The following is a 17,327-nucleotide window of genomic DNA, read 5'->3' on the forward strand; positions in this document are numbered from 1 at the left end:
GTTTTCTCGCTGATGTCAATTGATATTTGATAATAGAAGCCCGTCTCAAAGGTCAATGAACTCAAAGTGTAAGTGGGCATTGGCCAATCGGATATTACCCCGCTATTTATTGAGTCTGGACTTCAACGTTGCACATTCTGACTCGCGAAGAAAATTCACCGCTCAAATTCCCCTCGATTGGGTTGAAAACAGCATTGTTGGACAGATTCAGAACGGAGCCATACATGATGATGCCTGTCTATCCATTATCGTGTCAGCGGCTCGCAGCACGGACTCTCGTCAAAATAATATAGCTACATTAACCTCGACATGGTGAGATATGCCGCCATCGAGATCTGCCTCGTCCGCATACATATTTGAAAATCAGTGTGATCACGAACCATTGACGTCCTGTCCGGCGTCGGAATAATCACTTTTTCCCACGAGGGAATATCAAATTTTTTCCAACCATCACCACCATCTTCTGCCGGGAACCCAAGTGACTGGCACTCCCCGGTAACGGCGTCAAACCCCAGTCTGAACAGCTGCGAGTCACCGTTCTTATCGCTTATCGCTCCCCCACCCGGGCCGATCTTTTTCTTTTTGCCCTGGGCAATCGAGATCCCCCGGCGTGGCTGTTGAATTCCCATCTCTCTCGTGAACTTCCACATCCCCACTGCAAAAATACGACCAGGCGACTGCAGCGCTGCCAATTGGCGAGACGACGACGGACGAAGTGTTGCTGCCGAACCTCCAAAACAGACCCAACGAGAACCCCCCGCGCCCGTTATCGCCAAAGCCTAACCCTAGCTCTCAAGGCTCGCGATAATCCACTAATATGTTGTCGACCGTGTACAAGGCGGGTCGTGCCCCTGCCCTCCTCCGACATGGTCGACGGGTCGCCGTCGCACCACAAACCGCCCAATTGAGGTCCCTCACCTCGGGCGTCCAGAGCCTCCCCGTCCGTCAACCAACCGAGTCGCCAATTGCTCGTCTCCAGAAGCGCTTCCTCTCAGTGTCTGCCGCCAGACCTGGCAACGCTGCCCAGTCCGCCCCTAACCCCTATGCCTACCTCGACAGTGGCGTAATAAAGCCAAAGGAGTTTGTCGATGTGAAGAAGGTGCTTGTTATCGGATCCGGTGGTCTTGCCATTGGCCAGGCCGGCGAGTTTGACTACTCCGGTACGTCTTGAGGTGACACTTTGTGTGGTGAACAATGAGTCACACGACTACTTCACAATGAGTCCCAGCGCTGACCGTACGCGCCCTTTCACAGGATCCCAGGCACTCAAGGCCTTGAAGGAAGCCGGCGTTTCTTCCGTTCTTATGAACCCCAATATCGCTACCATTCAAACCAACCACTCGCTCGCCGACGAGGTGTACTACCTGCCCATCACCCCCGAGTATGTCGAGTATGTGATCCAGAAGGAAAGGCCAGATGGTATCTTCCTCTCTTTCGGTGGTCAGACTGCCCTGAACCTTGGTGTCCAGATGGAGAAGTTGGGCATGTTCGAGAAGTACGGCGTCAGAGTGTTGGGCACCAGCGTCAGGACGTTGGAGCTCTCCGAGGACAGAGATCTGTTCGCCAAGGCTCTGGAGGAGATCAACATCCCCATTGCCAAGTCTATTGCCGTCAACACCCTGGACGATGCTCTCGAGGCTGCCCGCAACATTGGGTACCCAATTATTGTCCGCGCTGCTTATGCGCTTGGTGGTCTTGGTTCTGGTTTCGCCAACAACGAGGAGGAGCTGCGCAACATGGCTGCCCGGTCTCTGACTCTCTCCCCCCAAATCTTGGTCGAGAAGTCTCTCAAGGGCTGGAAGGAAGTTGAATATGAGGTCGTGCGTGATGCGAACAACAACTGCATCACTGTGTGCAACATGGAGAACTTTGACCCCTTGGGTATCCACACTGGTGACTCGATTGTCGTTGCGCCCAGTCAGACCCTGAGTGATGAGGAGTACCACATGCTTCGTTCCGCTGCCATCAAGATTGTCCGTCACTTGGGCGTCGTTGGTGAGTGCAACGTCCAGTATGCGCTCCAGCCTGATGGGTTGGACTACAGAGTCATCGAGGTCAATGCTCGTCTCTCTCGTTCGTCCGCCCTGGCTTCCAAGGCCACCGGTTACCCATTGGCGTACACTGCTGCCAAGATTGGTCTTGGACACACTCTTCCTGAGCTTCCCAATGCCGTCACCAAGACCACCACTGCCAATTTCGAGCCCTCGCTCGATTACATTGTCACCAAGATTCCCCGCTGGGATTTGTCCAAGTTTCAGCACGTCAAGCGTGACATTGGTAGCGCCATGAAGTCTGTCGGTGAGGTTATGGCCATTGGTCGTACCTTTGAGGAGTCTTTCCAGAAGGCCATCAGACAGGTTGACCCCAACTTTGTCGGCTTCCAGGGTGCCAAGTTTGAGGATCTCGACTTTGAGCTCCAGAACCCAACTGACCGCCGCTGGTTGGCTGTCGGCCAGGCCATGCTCCACGAGAACTACACTGTTGACCGTGTCCACGAGCTGACCAAGATCGACAAGTGGTTTTTGCACAAGCTCCAGAACATTGTTGACTGCACTAAGGAGCTCCAGCAGATTGGCAGCCTCCAAGGCCTCAAGAAGGAGAACGTGCTCAAGGCCAAGAAGATGGGTTTCTCTGACAAGCAGATTGCTCATGCTGTCAACAGCACTGAGGACGAGGTTCGCGCCCGCAGATTGGAGTTTGGCATCCGCCCCTGGGTCAAGAAGATCGATACCCTCGCTGCCGAGTTCCCTGCCGATACCAACTACCTGTACACCACCTACAACGCCTCGACCCACGATATCAACTTCGAGGACAAGGGTACCGTCATTCTCGGCAGCGGTGTCTACCGCATTGGTAGCTCCGTCGAGTTCGATTGGTGCGCTGTCAGCGCCACTCGTGCCCTGAAGGCCATGGGTGAGAAGACGGTCATGATTAACGTAAGTGTTTTACCCTCCCCCAATATTCCCATCAGATCTTTCCCAAGCGGGCACCGAGTTGCAGCTATCTTCGAGCTGCCTCTCACGGTTGTGATTTGCTTCAAATCGGTTTTCAGTGTTTTGCTTTTTCGTCCCAGCTGTTTTCGTCCCAGCTGTTTTCGTCCCAGCTTTTGCTTCCCCAAGTCGACTTCAACAACCATTTTGCTTCCCCCCCTCCGAGCTCTAGTTTTCAACCCTTGTTTACCGTCTGCAATGACATTCCTCATATTACATGAGTTGGCCCTTGAGCATCACCATGTGACATGAGCCGGCTCTGAGCTTCATCATGTTACATGAACCTGGCACTGAGCCTACTTATGTCTACATTGAGCTCCCTGAGCCACCGTCAGATTGCAAGCAGATTCTGGTACAGCTCTGGTCCAAGCATGTTGCAGAGCTTTTCTGGCAAATTTCGTTCGATCACATTGAACAGTTTCTCCAGATCTCATCTGATCACGTTGATTCTGTGGCGTTTTCGTCTGATCGCGTTACTGTCAGCCCTCTTTGTCCAGTCTTGTTGCCGAGTTTTGGTATACTTGTCTGCGATCAGGGTTGTTATGTAGCTTGTCATCATGGCGTATTTGCTCTAGGTGTTCTAAGAGTTGATATCTAGTGGCAGTCAAACCTCCAGTCTGGCCCTAGTAGTCTACTCTGGCTTTCAACACCTTCCCTGCGTGCCCGGGCCTGGTTGTGCAGGACAGTATCGCGTACTTGTGCCTGTCCGATTTCCGGAACAACCGCGCGTGCTCGAGCTTGACCTCATCGCTTGCTCGTGCCTTGTCTTGCCTGATCTTTCACGACAGCAGCGCGCCCTCGAGGGCGCAGCCGCTCGTGGTCGCCTCAGGATATTGAAAACAGCAGCATTTGTCAACCCGGCTCAGATGTGTCTTGAATGGCGGCAAGATCTAGTTCGTATATGTTGATCACTTCAAAGCATTGACGCCATGTGCCTCTATACCGTGACAAGTGTCAACGATCTCTGCCTTGACAGTTGCCTCAGGATAGTTATCTAAGGTTTATATGGAGCCATTGTATGTGGTATGTGGGAGGTGGGGGAGTTGAAGGGGAAGGAAGTGGTCCTTAGGGTGTTCTTACAGAATTTTTCTCTGGGAACTTCTGCGAAGTCACCTCTCCTCTTTCCTTTCGAGACGATCTCGCTTCTGAAGTCTTCCTGTTCAACACCTCTCTCTCTACTGAACCGCTACATCATCTATTGTTATCCTTACACCCACATCATTATTCCCACATTTTGAGTCATTCCCCCTACATTTTCGCACCAGTCACCGAATAGCCCGCTCCGCCGTCACATACCCCCCCATCAGCGGCCATTCCTCGACATTGTCACCAGCATACCTCACATCAACGCACCTGAGTATCACTCGTTTGCAGATAGTCTGGTGTTTAGCGGCTTTGCCAGCAATATTTTCGAGAGAGTTCAAGCCCTCGAGTCAATCCCACCATCCCATCCTTTCGATCGTTTATCCCAGCTTTTAGCTATTTATCCCATCTTTCTCAACTCGTTCCGCCAAGTGGCCCAGATCGTGCCAACCAGCTGTCCGAGCTTCGGCCTCCTCGTCACTCCTCATACCGGTGTCCACTCCCTGTTCCTCGGCTACGTCAGTTGTCCAGCATGGGCGCATTCGAAATGTCAGAGACACTGCCGCACATGATTATCTTGTGTGGATGGTATGCTTTGACCACTAATCTGAAGTTGGGATGAGGTTCCTGTCGTGTGTGCATGCTGCTGTCGACCTTAGCAGCGCTTGCTTACCCTCACGGGCTTCGTTCGCTCCCGTCTGTTCCCTTCGCCTCCTTGCGCCCATTGCTCGTGCACAAGCGTGCCACACAGTATTACACCTGCATTCGATAATGACATGTGTTTCCATTATGTTCGTACGCATGATCCAAGATGTTTCAAGGCCTATGGTGCATGTTAGTACACCTATTCAGCATATTTGGACACCCAAGTGGGATGTTTAGATGCCTTAACAAGATAGTCATAGACCTTTCTACTATCTTGATAGGCCTATTTGAAATAGTTGGACGGGTTTAAACTATTTTAATAGGCCTCCGAGTGATAGTTGGACGTGTTTGAACTATCTCGGGATGCCTTTACACAATGTTTAATGCCTGAGTGGGATGTTTGGACACATTAGCACAATATTTAAACGCATGGGCAAGTGCTTGATACACCTTGGTGTTGCAGTGTGATGCATCCACTTCGCTTCACTACATCTGGCTGTGATATCGTCAATCATACAGCGTGTCTTTCACATTCATTCGGATTGCACTTTTGAACATTTTTCTGGTGCACAATTCTGCGAAGTTTGCAGCTTGTCCTAACATTGTCCATGCCCCTTTTTGATGGACCCATTTTTCAGGACCCCACTTTTCTCCTGATGAAGCAAATCGTCCCCTTTCACCACCACACTTTGTTTACAACGTTTCTACCCATCTACACACACTATTATGAGGTCTATGATACTAAAAGTGGGTCTAGTATAATCCCGAGACCACGTCGACCGATTTTGACGAAGCCGGTAAGTTGATTTCCTTGACGAGGACGCGATTTTGAGACTCACGAGATGGAAAACAGACCGCCTTTATTTCGAAGAGTTGAGCTATGAGCGTGTGATGGATATCTACGGGCTCGAGAACGCCAGCGGTGTGGTGGTGTCTGTCGGTGGCCAGCTTCCCCAAAACATTGCCCTTCGTCTCCAGGAGACTGGCAAGGCCAACGTTCTCGGAACCGACCCCCGTGACATCGACAAGGCTGAGGACAGACAGAAGTTCTCCGAGATCCTCGACTCCATCGGAGTTGACCAGCCCGCCTGGAAGGAGTTGACCTCCGTCGAGGCTGCCGAGAAGTTTGCCCAGGAGGTCGGCTACCCTGTCCTTGTTCGTCCCAGTTACGTCCTTTCTGGTGCTGCTATGACTGTCATTCGCAGCCAGGAGGACCTCAAGGACAAGCTTGAGGCTGCTTCCAACGTCTCCCCTGACCACCCCGTCGTCATCAGCAAGTTCATCGAGGGTGCTCAGGAGATTGATGTTGATGGTGTTGCCTCCAAGGGTGAGCTGATCATCCACGCCGTCAGTGAGCACGTCGAGCAGGCTGGTGTCCACTCTGGTGATGCCACCCTCGTCCTCCCTCCTGCCAACTTGGACCAGGACACCATGGACCGTGTCAAGGAGATTGCGCAGAAGGTCGCCAAGGCCTGGAACATCACCGGTCCCTTCAACATGCAGATCATTCGCGCTGAGGATCCCGAGGGAGGTGTGCCCGCCCTCAAGGTCATCGAGTGCAACCTCCGTGCCTCTCGTTCTTTCCCCTTCGTCAGCAAGGTCCTCGGCACCAACTTCATTGACGTTGCCACCAAGGCCCTTGTCGGCAAGGACGTTCCCCAGCCCACCGACCTCATGGCTGTCAAGCGTGACTACTTGGCCACCAAGGTTCCCCAGTTCTCCTGGACCCGTCTCGCTGGCGCCGACCCCTTCCTTGGCGTCGAGATGGCTTCCACCGGTGAGATGGCCTGCTTCGGCAAGAACCTCGTTGAGGCCTACTGGGCTTCTCTCCAGTCCGCCATGAACTTCCGCGTCCCTGAGCCTGGTGAGGGTATCCTCTTTGGTGGTGAGCTGAGCAAGAACTGGCTTGCCACCGTTGTGGACTACCTTGCTCCTCTTGGCTACAAGCTTTATGCTGCCGATGTCGAGGTCAAGGAGTACCTCGAGACCAAGTCCAAGCACAAGATCAATGTTGAGGTCATCGAGTTCCCCAAGGAGGACAAGCGCGCCCTCCGTGAGGTGTTCAAGAAGTACGACATTCGCGGTGTCTTCAACCTTGCCCAGGCCCGTGGCAAGACTGTCATGGATGTCGACTACGTCATGCGCCGCAACGCCGTCGACTTTGGCGTGCCATTGTTCATGGAGCCTCAGGTTAGTTTCTCCCTTTGCCTTGCTAGATTGATCAACATGCTAAGACTTTTTACCAGACCGCTATGCTCTTCGCCCAGTGCATGAGTGAGAAGCTGCCCAGGCCCGAGGGTATCCCCTCTGAGGTCCGCAGGTGGTCCGACTTCATTGGTGGCAAGCCTTTGTGAATAGCGCAAGGCTCTGGTTTTCAATGTTTCTTTCTTGCTTAATGTGTTCCTATACTTTTTCTATTTGAGGGCATGGGAGGAGGAGTCCAAAAAGCAGGGTGGGTGTGTGGTGTGAGGAGAAGAATATGAGCGGCGTTTGAACATTTGATGGAAGGGTTTTCGATATCTGTATTCATTTTCACAGCGGCGGTGACATGGTTGGCAGGGAAATCTCTAGTCGGTTACTTGATATGATATGGTCTTTAAAAGTGAACATCTTTTTCTTTTGTTTGTGATTGCTGTGATGTTTCATGGTATGATGGTGGGTGGTTTTACAGAATGAACTATGGAAGGGATTTTGAAGAGGCCTGATGGTACATTTCCAGCAATGATATTGTGTATGTAACCTTTATAAGCCAATGTGATTTCTCTCACATAGGAGAACATGTTTATGGGGGGTTTTGCTTTCAAAAGTGACATGCCGTTGCTTTTCAGGGTTAGGGTCTTTCTTGCGCCAGCAACCCTCTATCTAGCGCACGGGCTCATCTCACCCATTGCTCTTACACTCAGTCCTCGTTTCATTAAAAACTCTCCTTCAACATCAAACAACGAGCACTGCCCACGACTCAAAACATTAGCGACATCAGCCTTGTCAAACAACCTCACATACTATCCCTCAGCAGTCTATCCACCACACCAACCCCAAACCCTCAAAATGAGCACCACCAACAACAACAACCACCCCCAAGAGGAAGAAGAAGACGACTACATGTCCCCCCTCTTCCTCGCGCCCTCCACAACGACCTCCTCCGCCCTCCCAATAAAAGAATCCTCCCTCCAACGCCGCGCCCGTCTCAAGCGCGAGGCCGAGGCCCGTTCCCGCCCCAAATCAAAAGCTGAACTCGCCCAGGAAGCCGAGTTGCAACGCGAAAAAGCGCATTCTACCTCTTTGCTGGCGTCAAAACCCCAGTCGAAAGGCCTGGCGATGATGGCGAAGATGGGGTTCAGACCTGGGTCTACACTGGGGTCGAGCAGTTCTGGGTCGGCGGAGCCGATCAGGGTTTCGATCAAGGAGGGGAAGGAGGGGATTGGGCTGGAGAGTGAGAGGAAACGGAAGCTGAGGGAGTTGGTGGAGAACATGGAGAAGATGGAGAAGAAGATTAAGGTCGGGGAGGTGGATTACAGGGAGCGGATGAGGCAGGAGAGGGAGGAGCAGAGGTTGGAGGGGCAGGTTAGGGGTGCTCAAAAGGTGGCGGAGGGGTTGGATTCGGAGAGGGCTAAGGAAAGGGGGGAGGAGATGGGGAAGAGGAGGTTGAAAGGGATACCGGTTGTTTGGAGGGGGTTGGTCAAGACTAGGGAGGAGAGCGAGAGGGATAGGAGAATGAGGAGGGATTTGGAGGAGCATGCTATGTCACGGTTGCCGACGTATAATGATGGGGATGAGGATGCGGACGATAGGAAGGCGTTGGGGAAGAAGAAGGTGGTGTATGAGGTGGCGGAGGATTTGGATGAGGAGGATGAGGAGTTGGATGAGTTTAATGGGTTGACGGGGGAGGAGAAGTTGAGGAGGTTGGTGGAGTATTTGAGAAAGGAGCATCATTACTGCTTTTGGTGCAAGTTCAAGTACGAGGATGAGAGGATGGAGGGGTGTCCGGGGTTGACGGAGGAGGAGCATGATTGAGGTGATTGTCACAGCCTAGAGAGAGTTGAGATACTGCATGATGAACAACACTTCATTGCTCTCCGTTTCGCTGCCTTCAACACTACCCAATCGCTCAATACATCTCCAAAATCTCGCCAATCACATTCCGGTAGATACCATTCGGATCAAACTTTTGTCTCACAGCTTTGAACCGGGCCAGATACTAATACACGTATTACGTTAGTCAACCACTGTGCCTCTTCGTCGAGGAAATTGACTTACGTTTGGGTCCAGATGCTTCTTCGACCTCGCAAAAGCCTCCCTCGTATTCTTGGTCCAATGAGGTCTGCAGGGGAACTCGTCGATCAGAGCATTGGCAACCTTGCGATCTATTTTCTCTCAGGTTAGCCCCCTTGTGAAGAAAAGAGAGACAAAAAGTAGCGGCACGCACAAAACGGCTCGTTAAACCTCTTCTCATCGCCCACACTCGGTCGGTACGAGGGAAAGTCAAACATGATCGTCCCCTTTGACCAATCCACCCCGTCAGAAGTGTTGTATGTCTGCTGCCCAAGAAAGTCAAAATAGTGCCGACCGACTGTTTACCCATTGTCAGCGCATTCTCGCCTTTTCATACACACTCGGGAAAGACTTACACTTGATATTAATCCCGCTCCTATACGTACTCGTCATGATAATCCCCCTCTTCAACTCCTCATCAAATAGCCCTCTCGCTCTCTTCAACACCGCATTCGCCATCGTTACCGGGAAGGCCAGCTCAAGGGTGTAAGCCCTCAGCCCATAGTCCCACTGAGCCTTTTGGTCTGGGTAGAGACCACCGATCAATACATCATAGTTCCAACCATAAACCGGCCACTTGTCAATAGCTTTGTTCGTCGTCTTCTCCCTAAAGTTTGGCTTCTCCCACTGCCCAAAAAAGATCGCCTCCATGAGCATGTTGGATGTGGGCAAGTACTTCCCGCTGTTGAGCAAATTCTTGGCAGCAAACGCCTCGAGGTCGGTCACAGAAAAGGTGTTTTGGAAGCCTTGCTGCTCGGTGAAGTTGGCGGGGACAACATCGTAATATCGCTGGTGAAACTTTCTCTTGTAGGGCCACCACCAGAGATTCGCTGTTGCGTACGGGGCAATCATGCCGTAGATGTCGCCCTCGAGAATTTCCTTTTCGTCGAAACTGTCCTGGCTGTCAGTCTGTCGTCCGGCGGTTGATGGGGTCAAGTATACTCACGTGTTCTGCTTGGCATAAACCTTGCTGTCAGGATAGATCTTGAGTTTTATCCTCGCAATAATTCCCAACAATCCCAGACTGGTCGAAGCAGCCAACCAGTCATCATCACTCTCATTCCTTTTTACTTTTCTGATCTCCCCCTTTCCATCAATGATATCCATGGCCAACACACCCGCCGCCACCATCGAGTCTTCTCTAATCGAGCTTCTGTGAGCCCCCATCGCCACACTCCCGCCGAAACTGATGTTCCAGTTTGTGAGGGTGTACCCAACACTGGCACCCCTATCATGGAGATACTCGGCCAGCTGGAAGAAAGTAACTCCAGCGTCAACAAGTACGGACCCATGGGGGGCCCCCTCGGGAAGGCTGAAGTCGTAGATGCCGGCCACATTGGCAGTTCGGATGATGATGGTCGAGTCGTCGCTGCATTGGGTATCGTACCACATGTGGCCCTTTCCTGCGGCGCGGACCAAGGACTTGGACTGGATGGCTGACTTGACGACGGATTGCATATCCTCGACGGAGGTGGCGTTGTGGACCCGGGAGACATTGTGGCAGGCTGGGGAGCCTGGGCCGTCAAAGGTGTTCCATACCAAGGCTGATGCGGTGCCCGAGCAGAGGAGAAGGCTGCTCAGGCCCACAGCAAGGCCTGTGGGAATCATCGTTGCCGGGAAAGAAGGGATCTGAAACAGAGGACGGTAAACAAGCAATCACCTAGAGATCTGATAAGAGATCTAGGTTCAAGCCTGGTGGAGCTTTTCCCCGGATTTCGAGCCACCAAGAAGGCACACTCGCTTTATATCACCCACCACCACCACCACCACCACCACCACCACAACAACAACAACAACAAGCTCTCACCCCCTCCTCTTGACTGACACGACGATGTCTCCTCGCTTCCACAAACAGTAACCTCACCTCCCACCTCCTCCAATTCACCCTCCAACCAACCGCGGCTCCTCAACCGCTTCTCTCATCTCAACCTCTACAAAAGCCACATGTGATCCTGCCCGTCTTATTGGAGCGTAGCATCCCACTCGTCCACACCCATTCTCAGTACATACAAGATCTCCAAAACAACCCTATATGACCTGCAAAGGCACCGCAAGCGAATCCTCTACTCTATGAGGTCCTTCCTTCCCCTTGGCTCGGTGGCTCGCTTGAATTTGTTCACCACCAACGACGTCGTTGGTCGTGATAGCCGCCAAGCCGGCGGGCTGGCCTCAAGGGGCAAATTGAACGAGCGAGCGATGTCACTCCCCGCGAATCACAAACGCCAGCGCCGGGCAGCCACAAAAAAAAAACGCGGGGAAATGCAGGGTATAGAGATGACCCAGTCGGGGTTTTTACCTTGCTGTCACGGTCATTTCTTGGAATGAGGACTTGAAATAAATCCAGGAATCAACTGGTTGGTGAAGATGCTGATCCAAACGGTCACCAATCATGATGGTGGAGAGCTGTGCTTGGTGTGCAATGAGCTTCGAATGGGAACAACCTCTGAGAAGCTAACAGCCACCTTTCTTCTTGATCAGGGGTTCAGAGGAAGTATTCCAAATGTCTGGCTACGAGGTGGTTTTTTCCATCAATATCAGCAAATCGTCACCTCCTTCTTCTCCATCCGCAGCGGATCTAGAGCAAGGTCGTTATGTCGCCTGGCCCTCCTGTCTCTCCTCACATCGTCCATAGTGAAATCGAGTGTACTCGACCTCGGAGGAGGATCCATATCCCCTTCTTCATATGGTCGGGGATATCCAACAACCTCAAAGCTCTTGAAGAAAGGGAGCCCCGTTTCCTTCATTGGCCCCATCAACGAATCCAACCCTCTGATAACATCCATCGTCCAATCTCTTCAGCAAAAGCCCAAATCGACAGTCAATAAAGCCGTGATCCAGCACATGCGGCACACGAATCAAGAGCATTGCTGCCAGCCCGTCTGTGTCAATTTGACTATCAGAAGATGGAAAATCCGTACCACCTTCTACCCATATACACCCGTTCCTCTCAGTCTGCAGTCGATATATCCCGTCTGTGACTTCGGATCGACTTGGTGCAAGCCCATACACATCATTCAACGGCGGTTCCTTCTCTTGCCTTGCTTTGATCTTGGTGACGGGCAACAGTGGCCCCCTCATCGTCAAAGTGCCTCCCGCTAACCTGCCAAAGGGATCATGATCCCTCAGTTCCAGAGAGTGGGAAACATACTCTGCCAACGGCTCAAAGTCAAGGACATTCGACTTCCAAGCAGCGCGCTTCTCATACCACTCATAGACAGGAAACTGAACCTGGCCCACAACCGAAGCCCAGGACCACGACGGGGCAACATGCTCCTTTGTCGATTCAAGCAGTCTTTCAGGGACAGCTCTGCACCAAAACAGCCCCTCCAGAACACCACTTTTCCACAGACCAGCCATATACTCACCCGGCATCTCCCTCATAGCCTCGTGATCATTCTTGCTCCTAATACGCACCACCTCCCTTGCCAACCCAGCCACAGCAGGAAACCGGTCCGTCGCTTTGGTGATATCCCGTGCAGTAAAATCCTGCACCATCCAGTACCAATCCACCCAGTTGTACCGACACCCTCCACTGGCCTCCCTGTCTGCCGGTCTCCACGTTCCCTTTGAAAAAACCGTCTTCTTGACGTTTGCCGTCTTAGCAAGCCGGCTAACATGATTCCGCTGCATGCTCAGAATATTCTTACCTACGGCCTCCCCATCTTCATTTGCCCTGATGGTATTGCACTCCCAGAAAGCTTGGCGGGTTCCGTACTGAAGAGCACGTAGGGGCAGAAACCGCTCTTGCAAACACCATGCCCTTGAACTTAGAGGCTCGTTTCGGAGGTGGTCTGGATTTTCTGTTGATTTCCAGCTGTAGGTCCAGTCACGGTCGTCAAGTTGGAGGCAGAGCTTGATGTTGGTGGTCGTTCTGGAAGATGATGGCGAGGTGGGTGGTGGTGGTGGCAGCGGCACCACATCAGGAGCCTCTCTTGAGGAAAGGAACCCCAAGGTGTCCCCAGGAGAATTCGCTCCGATGATGACCAAGTGGGCGTACCGGTAAATATCCGCCATCTGAGCCGCCTCTCGGGCCCAATCCTCTGGGTCGTCTTGAAGGATGCAAAGACTATCAATCCACACATATCGAAGACCCAAGCTCGCCATAAGGATCACTGCATCCCGGAAGGTCTGCGGTAGCTTTGATATTTCGATTCCTTCGTGGGTGTGAAGGGCCAAGGTCTTTCGAGTTGTCATAAAAGGTGTTCCTCCAGCTCCCCAACAGTGACTTAGCGCAACAAAACGATCATCCTGATCATGGCCGTCCGAGTCGATTGACTTCTTTTCTTGCAGATATATCCTGTCTCCTCCAGGAAAGCACTCAATCAATCGCGAAGGCATCCATCCTACAGGTTTGTCGAGTGGCTGGCATGTCCTACCATGCTCATCGACACACTTGTTGAGCCATGTTTTTGCCAGCGTTAAGCTTTGTTTTGACAATGGACTTGCAGACACCAGGGGGACCACATTGATGTCCTGTCCTGTCTCTGCGCCTGGTTCGGCTTCCAAGGTAGCTTGACCGATCCGAAGCTCTTGCGGGGCACAAACTGCATTCCTATCGGCCGCCTCGGTGTCCCCCTCACCATCAAGTCTTGCAAGATTCAGATGTGCCCGAAGGCTTGGATGCACATCGAAGAGGTGCTACTTTTCACATTACAGTTGCACACAACAGCCCAGCGGTTCGTCAGTCTGCGTCCATCATCGAGATACCGCGGTAACTTCTCCAGGGATATCTCGAGCTCCGCTTCGTTTCGATAAGCCGGAATCTCGTGAATGGGACGGTGAAGGTCCGCTGGCGGGTGTTCAGCGTCATAATCGGCCTCGAGAGTTGCTCTCTCCACCTGGACAACTCTGGACTGCGACCACCCCTTTATAACGATGACACAAAACCTGCAGGTGAAGGAGGAGGTGTGCACCTCGCCGAGAGTCTTGTGCCAGAGGGGGCTTAATGGTGTAGCCTCGGCTTCATCTGTGAATGCTTCATGTATCGTGGTGGAGAGGCTCAAGCAGAGCGTACAGAGGTCGTCGCTCATCTTCTGGTCAAGAGATGAAAGAACAGTACCGGAGAGAAATTTACCGTCATGAGGGTGGGAAATTTTGCTTCCGAGAACACTGCGGAAGAAGGCATCATCACCAACGTTCCTTCCTTCTGTTTGCCTAGCCCCTTCTGTACAAACGCCTCATAACCCCATTCGAACCCTAACCCTCTCGCGGGACATTCTCACTCTGAATCTCGATTTATTTTGTCTACATCCCCTTGCTGTGCCATTCGACGAAGGCACGACATGTCTCTGCCATTGCCAGACATACCCACCCATTTGCGTTCAGGGTGTCAGTTGGTTGGCGTATCCGATAAACTGATGTTGTGCTGCCTTCACTTTATCTTGACAGGTTGCCCAAGACTTCATCGCGCGCAATAATGACAAACATTGATGAGCATGAGCTGAGTTGAGACAAGCCTCTGTCAGTTCCCGCCTCTGTCTTTGATTTGTCTCGTCCAGGCTAATCATGTCTCGCCTATGGCAGCATGGAGCAAACACCTCGAGAACCTCGACTATCGGATGAAAGCACACACATGCACCACCACCTCTGAGCAAGCCCGTCAGCAGCCAACCGCCCATCCCACAGTTTCTGACTGGATGATGTGCATCCCGGTATCGGTTTCTTTGAACTGTGAAGTCCTGTTAGTGAATATCAAATGCATGCGAACTGCACAGGACTCATCACATCACAATCTCGAAAAGGCGGGGAGCACATTGGATGCCACTCTCACACACCCACCATCCGATGTTTAAATTGAACCTGTTCGGCTGACAAAGTGAGGGCGGCAGTCGTCCGAATCCTTACGTCGAAAAAGAAAAGAACAATATCAAAACAAGGCCAGCAAAAAATGGGATGAAAATAGAAGAAACGAGGCAAACCATGGGACGGGAGGGTGAACAGTCTTCAAAGCCCCGAGAGTTCTGCAGGGCACAGACTTAATGGGAGTCTTAATTCTCTTGGAGACCTGCGTGAAGTTGTCTATAGGAAGTCTTGTGTTATCAAAAAACTCAAAATTCCAAAGTCTTTACCCCGCCAACCTGAAAAACAGGAGTTACCCACTGCAACTGTGACAACCCCTCAGTGAGATTTATGTCCTGCACTAAGCCACTAACACAGCACCAACGTATACACTATTCCCTAATCCAGCGATGCCAATGTACTTCATAATTCCAATCTCATATGAAACCGAGGCTGATCCCAATAACCTCACTTCCCCTCTCATCGAAATGACAGTAAACCTCTTTCAGCGCTTAGTTATCATCTCATCGCCCAGACAAACCCTCCGGAAGAAACTCCGACCATACATACCATTACGACAATCCCCCCATCCACATCTGGGCACGCTAGAACACCCTCTCGAAGCTCTTACCCTCCCACATCTCATTCCGAACTCAACTCAACCGAAACACCACCATCCGTAGCGTCCTCGAATTCATCATCAGGCGGAGTCCACGCAAAAAGAGAGAACCTCTCTCTTTTGTTCACTGCCACCGCCCAGCTCGTTCCCCATCCCCGAAAGCCCCACGGGGAACTCCACGTTGTTGTACATAGTGCCATCCCAATCGAGAAGAGCCAAATCCTATCCGCGGATACACTGCACAAGATAAGACCCTTCGATATCTTTTTGACACTAACACCGTCCTATACCATGGTGTCGGGTGACACTAAAATCACCACCAAGCCCCCCAGCTAGAGTTCTCGGGAAGAAAGAAAAGAAAAACAAAAAAGACCACACGACAATCAATGAAGAGAGCTTGATGTCTGTGTGGGCTGGCTCTCCTGTTTTCCCTCCCTTGCTTAATCAACCACCACCCAGACAACATAACATCTCGCTTGTTTATTCCAGAACACGGTAACCACTCGGCTGTCCCGCTCACAAATGTGTTTCTCGCCCTGGAGATTTTGTGTGAATCAGTTCATCTCACTTTAATCCCATGTTTGGGTAGCAATGACAAACCTCCCTCGAGGTCAAGATCGTCATGCCACACCCAAAAAACAGTAGATATAGCATAAACCCATAATTGTGACAATGCACAACACCCATCCACGGCGCACCCGACCCCAAAGCAACAATTCCCCCCACCCAAAAAAAAAAACAAAAAAAAAGAGGCGCACAATACTCTGTACAACCCCATACAACCTCTTCTTTTCGGCCTTTGTCCAAAAAGCACATGTTTTTTTTCCTTTCCAAAGTCGTAGCGCCGAACAGGGGCCCAACGTGGTGTGTCCATATACCCGCTCTCGCCGCCGCCGCCGTCACTGTCACTTCGCAGGGCGTCAAAGCCCCCCCCCTTGCCTGCCCTCAGCCCATCTGCCAGAATCATCGTACTGCATCATACGACAATTGCACAAAGTCACCAAAGAAAACCTTTCGAGTAAGGGAGAAGAGAAAACAGAACGATAGATTTGCACCTCCCGAAAAACCGTGTGATGATATTTACAAGAATATAAAACGCCTACTGACTTACCCCCATCGTGAGACGATAATGCTCGATGATAAAAAGATGTACTAATTAAAAAAAAAAAAAAAAAAAAATAACCCCTTCATGCAATTTTTTTGTGTAAAAAAATAAATCAAAATCCGGCCATTCCCATCCCGTTGCCCAATTCCCCAACGCCATGCCAAAAAAAAAAAAATGTCAAAAATGTGTATTTGATCGATTGTAAATCTTCACAAGATTACAATTGTTGTCTCTGTCGTAAAAAAAAAAAAGATTCGGATGTTTGTGAAAATGATATGCAAGCCACAACTGAGGTGAGTTGAACGCTGTGTTTTGGCAACTCGAGGTCACACATACACACAAATAGCGTCCGTTGACCGCTTCCCCCCTAATTGCGCCGCATACGATTCCAGATCCGCTTCATGACCCCCTTTTCCGTCCCGTTCGGGTTCCAATGGTCAACCCCATCAAACTTGCTCCAGTCCATGCTCTCCTTGGGGTAAACACCCTCCCTCGATCCCACCGTTCTCCCACCCTCGGCAGGGGGCACAGAACCGCTCGCACCACCCGTTGGCCGGCGAGCATGTTGCTGGTAGCTCTGTTGCTGCTGCCGTTGCTGCCAGCCGTAAATCTCATCCTCGTGCGCGCGTAGGTCGGGTCGGGTAAGCGTCATTCGCAACGTCATCTCACGGGACGACACTGGAGCCTGGGCGTAGTTTCCAACCTCGGGCGTTCTAACACGGGCATGCTGAGCAATGTCAGGGGAAGCGAATCGCGTGGGGCGGAGACCGCCGGGTCTGTTCTCGAATGATTCTGGTGTCTTGGGCGATTCGGGATCCGCCAGAGAATCCGGGTC

The 17,327-nt window shown here is 51.7% G+C and overlaps 6 protein-coding genes across 6 annotated transcripts; 3 read left to right on the forward strand and 3 right to left on the reverse strand.

Moving 5' to 3' along the window:
- Nucleotides 1-3,898, forward strand: CPA2_1 (carbamoyl-phosphate synthase (glutamine-hydrolyzing) cpa2; the record flags this gene model as incomplete). Its single annotated transcript, XM_062905320.1, has 5 exons — nt 1-68; nt 151-1,160; nt 1,255-2,936; nt 3,595-3,703; nt 3,741-3,898. The coding sequence occupies exons 2-5, from the start codon at nt 818-820 to the stop codon at nt 3,896-3,898; spliced, it is 2,292 nt and encodes a 763-aa protein (XP_062770990.1). The 5' UTR covers nt 1-68; nt 151-817.
- A 1,546-nt stretch (nt 3,899-5,444) lies between these two features.
- On the forward strand, nt 5,445-7,072 carry CPA2_2 (carbamoyl-phosphate synthase (glutamine-hydrolyzing) cpa2; the record flags this gene model as incomplete). The annotated part of the gene is given in 4 exon segments (XM_062905321.1): nt 5,445-5,465; nt 5,476-5,515; nt 5,572-6,908; nt 6,965-7,072. 4 exon segments carry the CDS (start codon nt 5,445-5,447, stop codon nt 7,070-7,072), a joined length of 1,506 nt encoding a protein of 501 aa, XP_062770991.1.
- A 424-nt stretch (nt 7,073-7,496) lies between these two features.
- QC763_113130 (uncharacterized protein) lies at nt 7,497-8,732 on the forward strand (the record flags this gene model as incomplete). Its single annotated transcript, XM_062907893.1, has 1 exon — nt 7,497-8,732. The coding sequence occupies one exon, from the start codon at nt 7,497-7,499 to the stop codon at nt 8,730-8,732; it is 1,236 nt and encodes a 411-aa protein (XP_062770992.1).
- A 35-nt stretch (nt 8,733-8,767) lies between these two features.
- Nucleotides 8,768-10,598, reverse strand: QC763_113120 (uncharacterized protein; the record flags this gene model as incomplete). Its single annotated transcript, XM_062907892.1, has 6 exons — nt 8,768-8,916; nt 8,976-9,000; nt 9,207-9,288; nt 9,347-9,566; nt 9,768-9,882; nt 9,937-10,598. 6 exons carry the CDS (start codon nt 10,596-10,598, stop codon nt 8,827-8,829), a joined length of 1,194 nt encoding a protein of 397 aa, XP_062770993.1. The 3' UTR covers nt 8,768-8,826.
- Nucleotides 10,599-11,696: 1,098 nt separating this feature from the next.
- QC763_0016420 (uncharacterized protein) lies at nt 11,697-13,094 on the reverse strand (the record flags this gene model as incomplete). The annotated part of the gene is made up of 1 exon (XM_062905323.1): nt 11,697-13,094. One exon carries the CDS (start codon nt 13,092-13,094, stop codon nt 11,697-11,699), a length of 1,398 nt encoding a protein of 465 aa, XP_062770994.1.
- A 494-nt stretch (nt 13,095-13,588) lies between these two features.
- Nucleotides 13,589-14,020, reverse strand: QC763_0016430 (uncharacterized protein; the record flags this gene model as incomplete). Its single annotated transcript, XM_062905324.1, has 1 exon — nt 13,589-14,020. One exon carries the CDS (start codon nt 14,018-14,020, stop codon nt 13,589-13,591), a length of 432 nt encoding a protein of 143 aa, XP_062770995.1.
- Between the last annotated feature and the right edge of the window lie 3,307 nt (nt 14,021-17,327).

The sequence above is a fragment of the Podospora pseudopauciseta genome, chromosome 1 (assembly GCF_035222475.1).
Source record: "Podospora pseudopauciseta strain CBS 411.78 chromosome 1, whole genome shotgun sequence".
Taxonomy (NCBI): domain Eukaryota; kingdom Fungi; phylum Ascomycota; class Sordariomycetes; order Sordariales; family Podosporaceae; genus Podospora; species Podospora pseudopauciseta.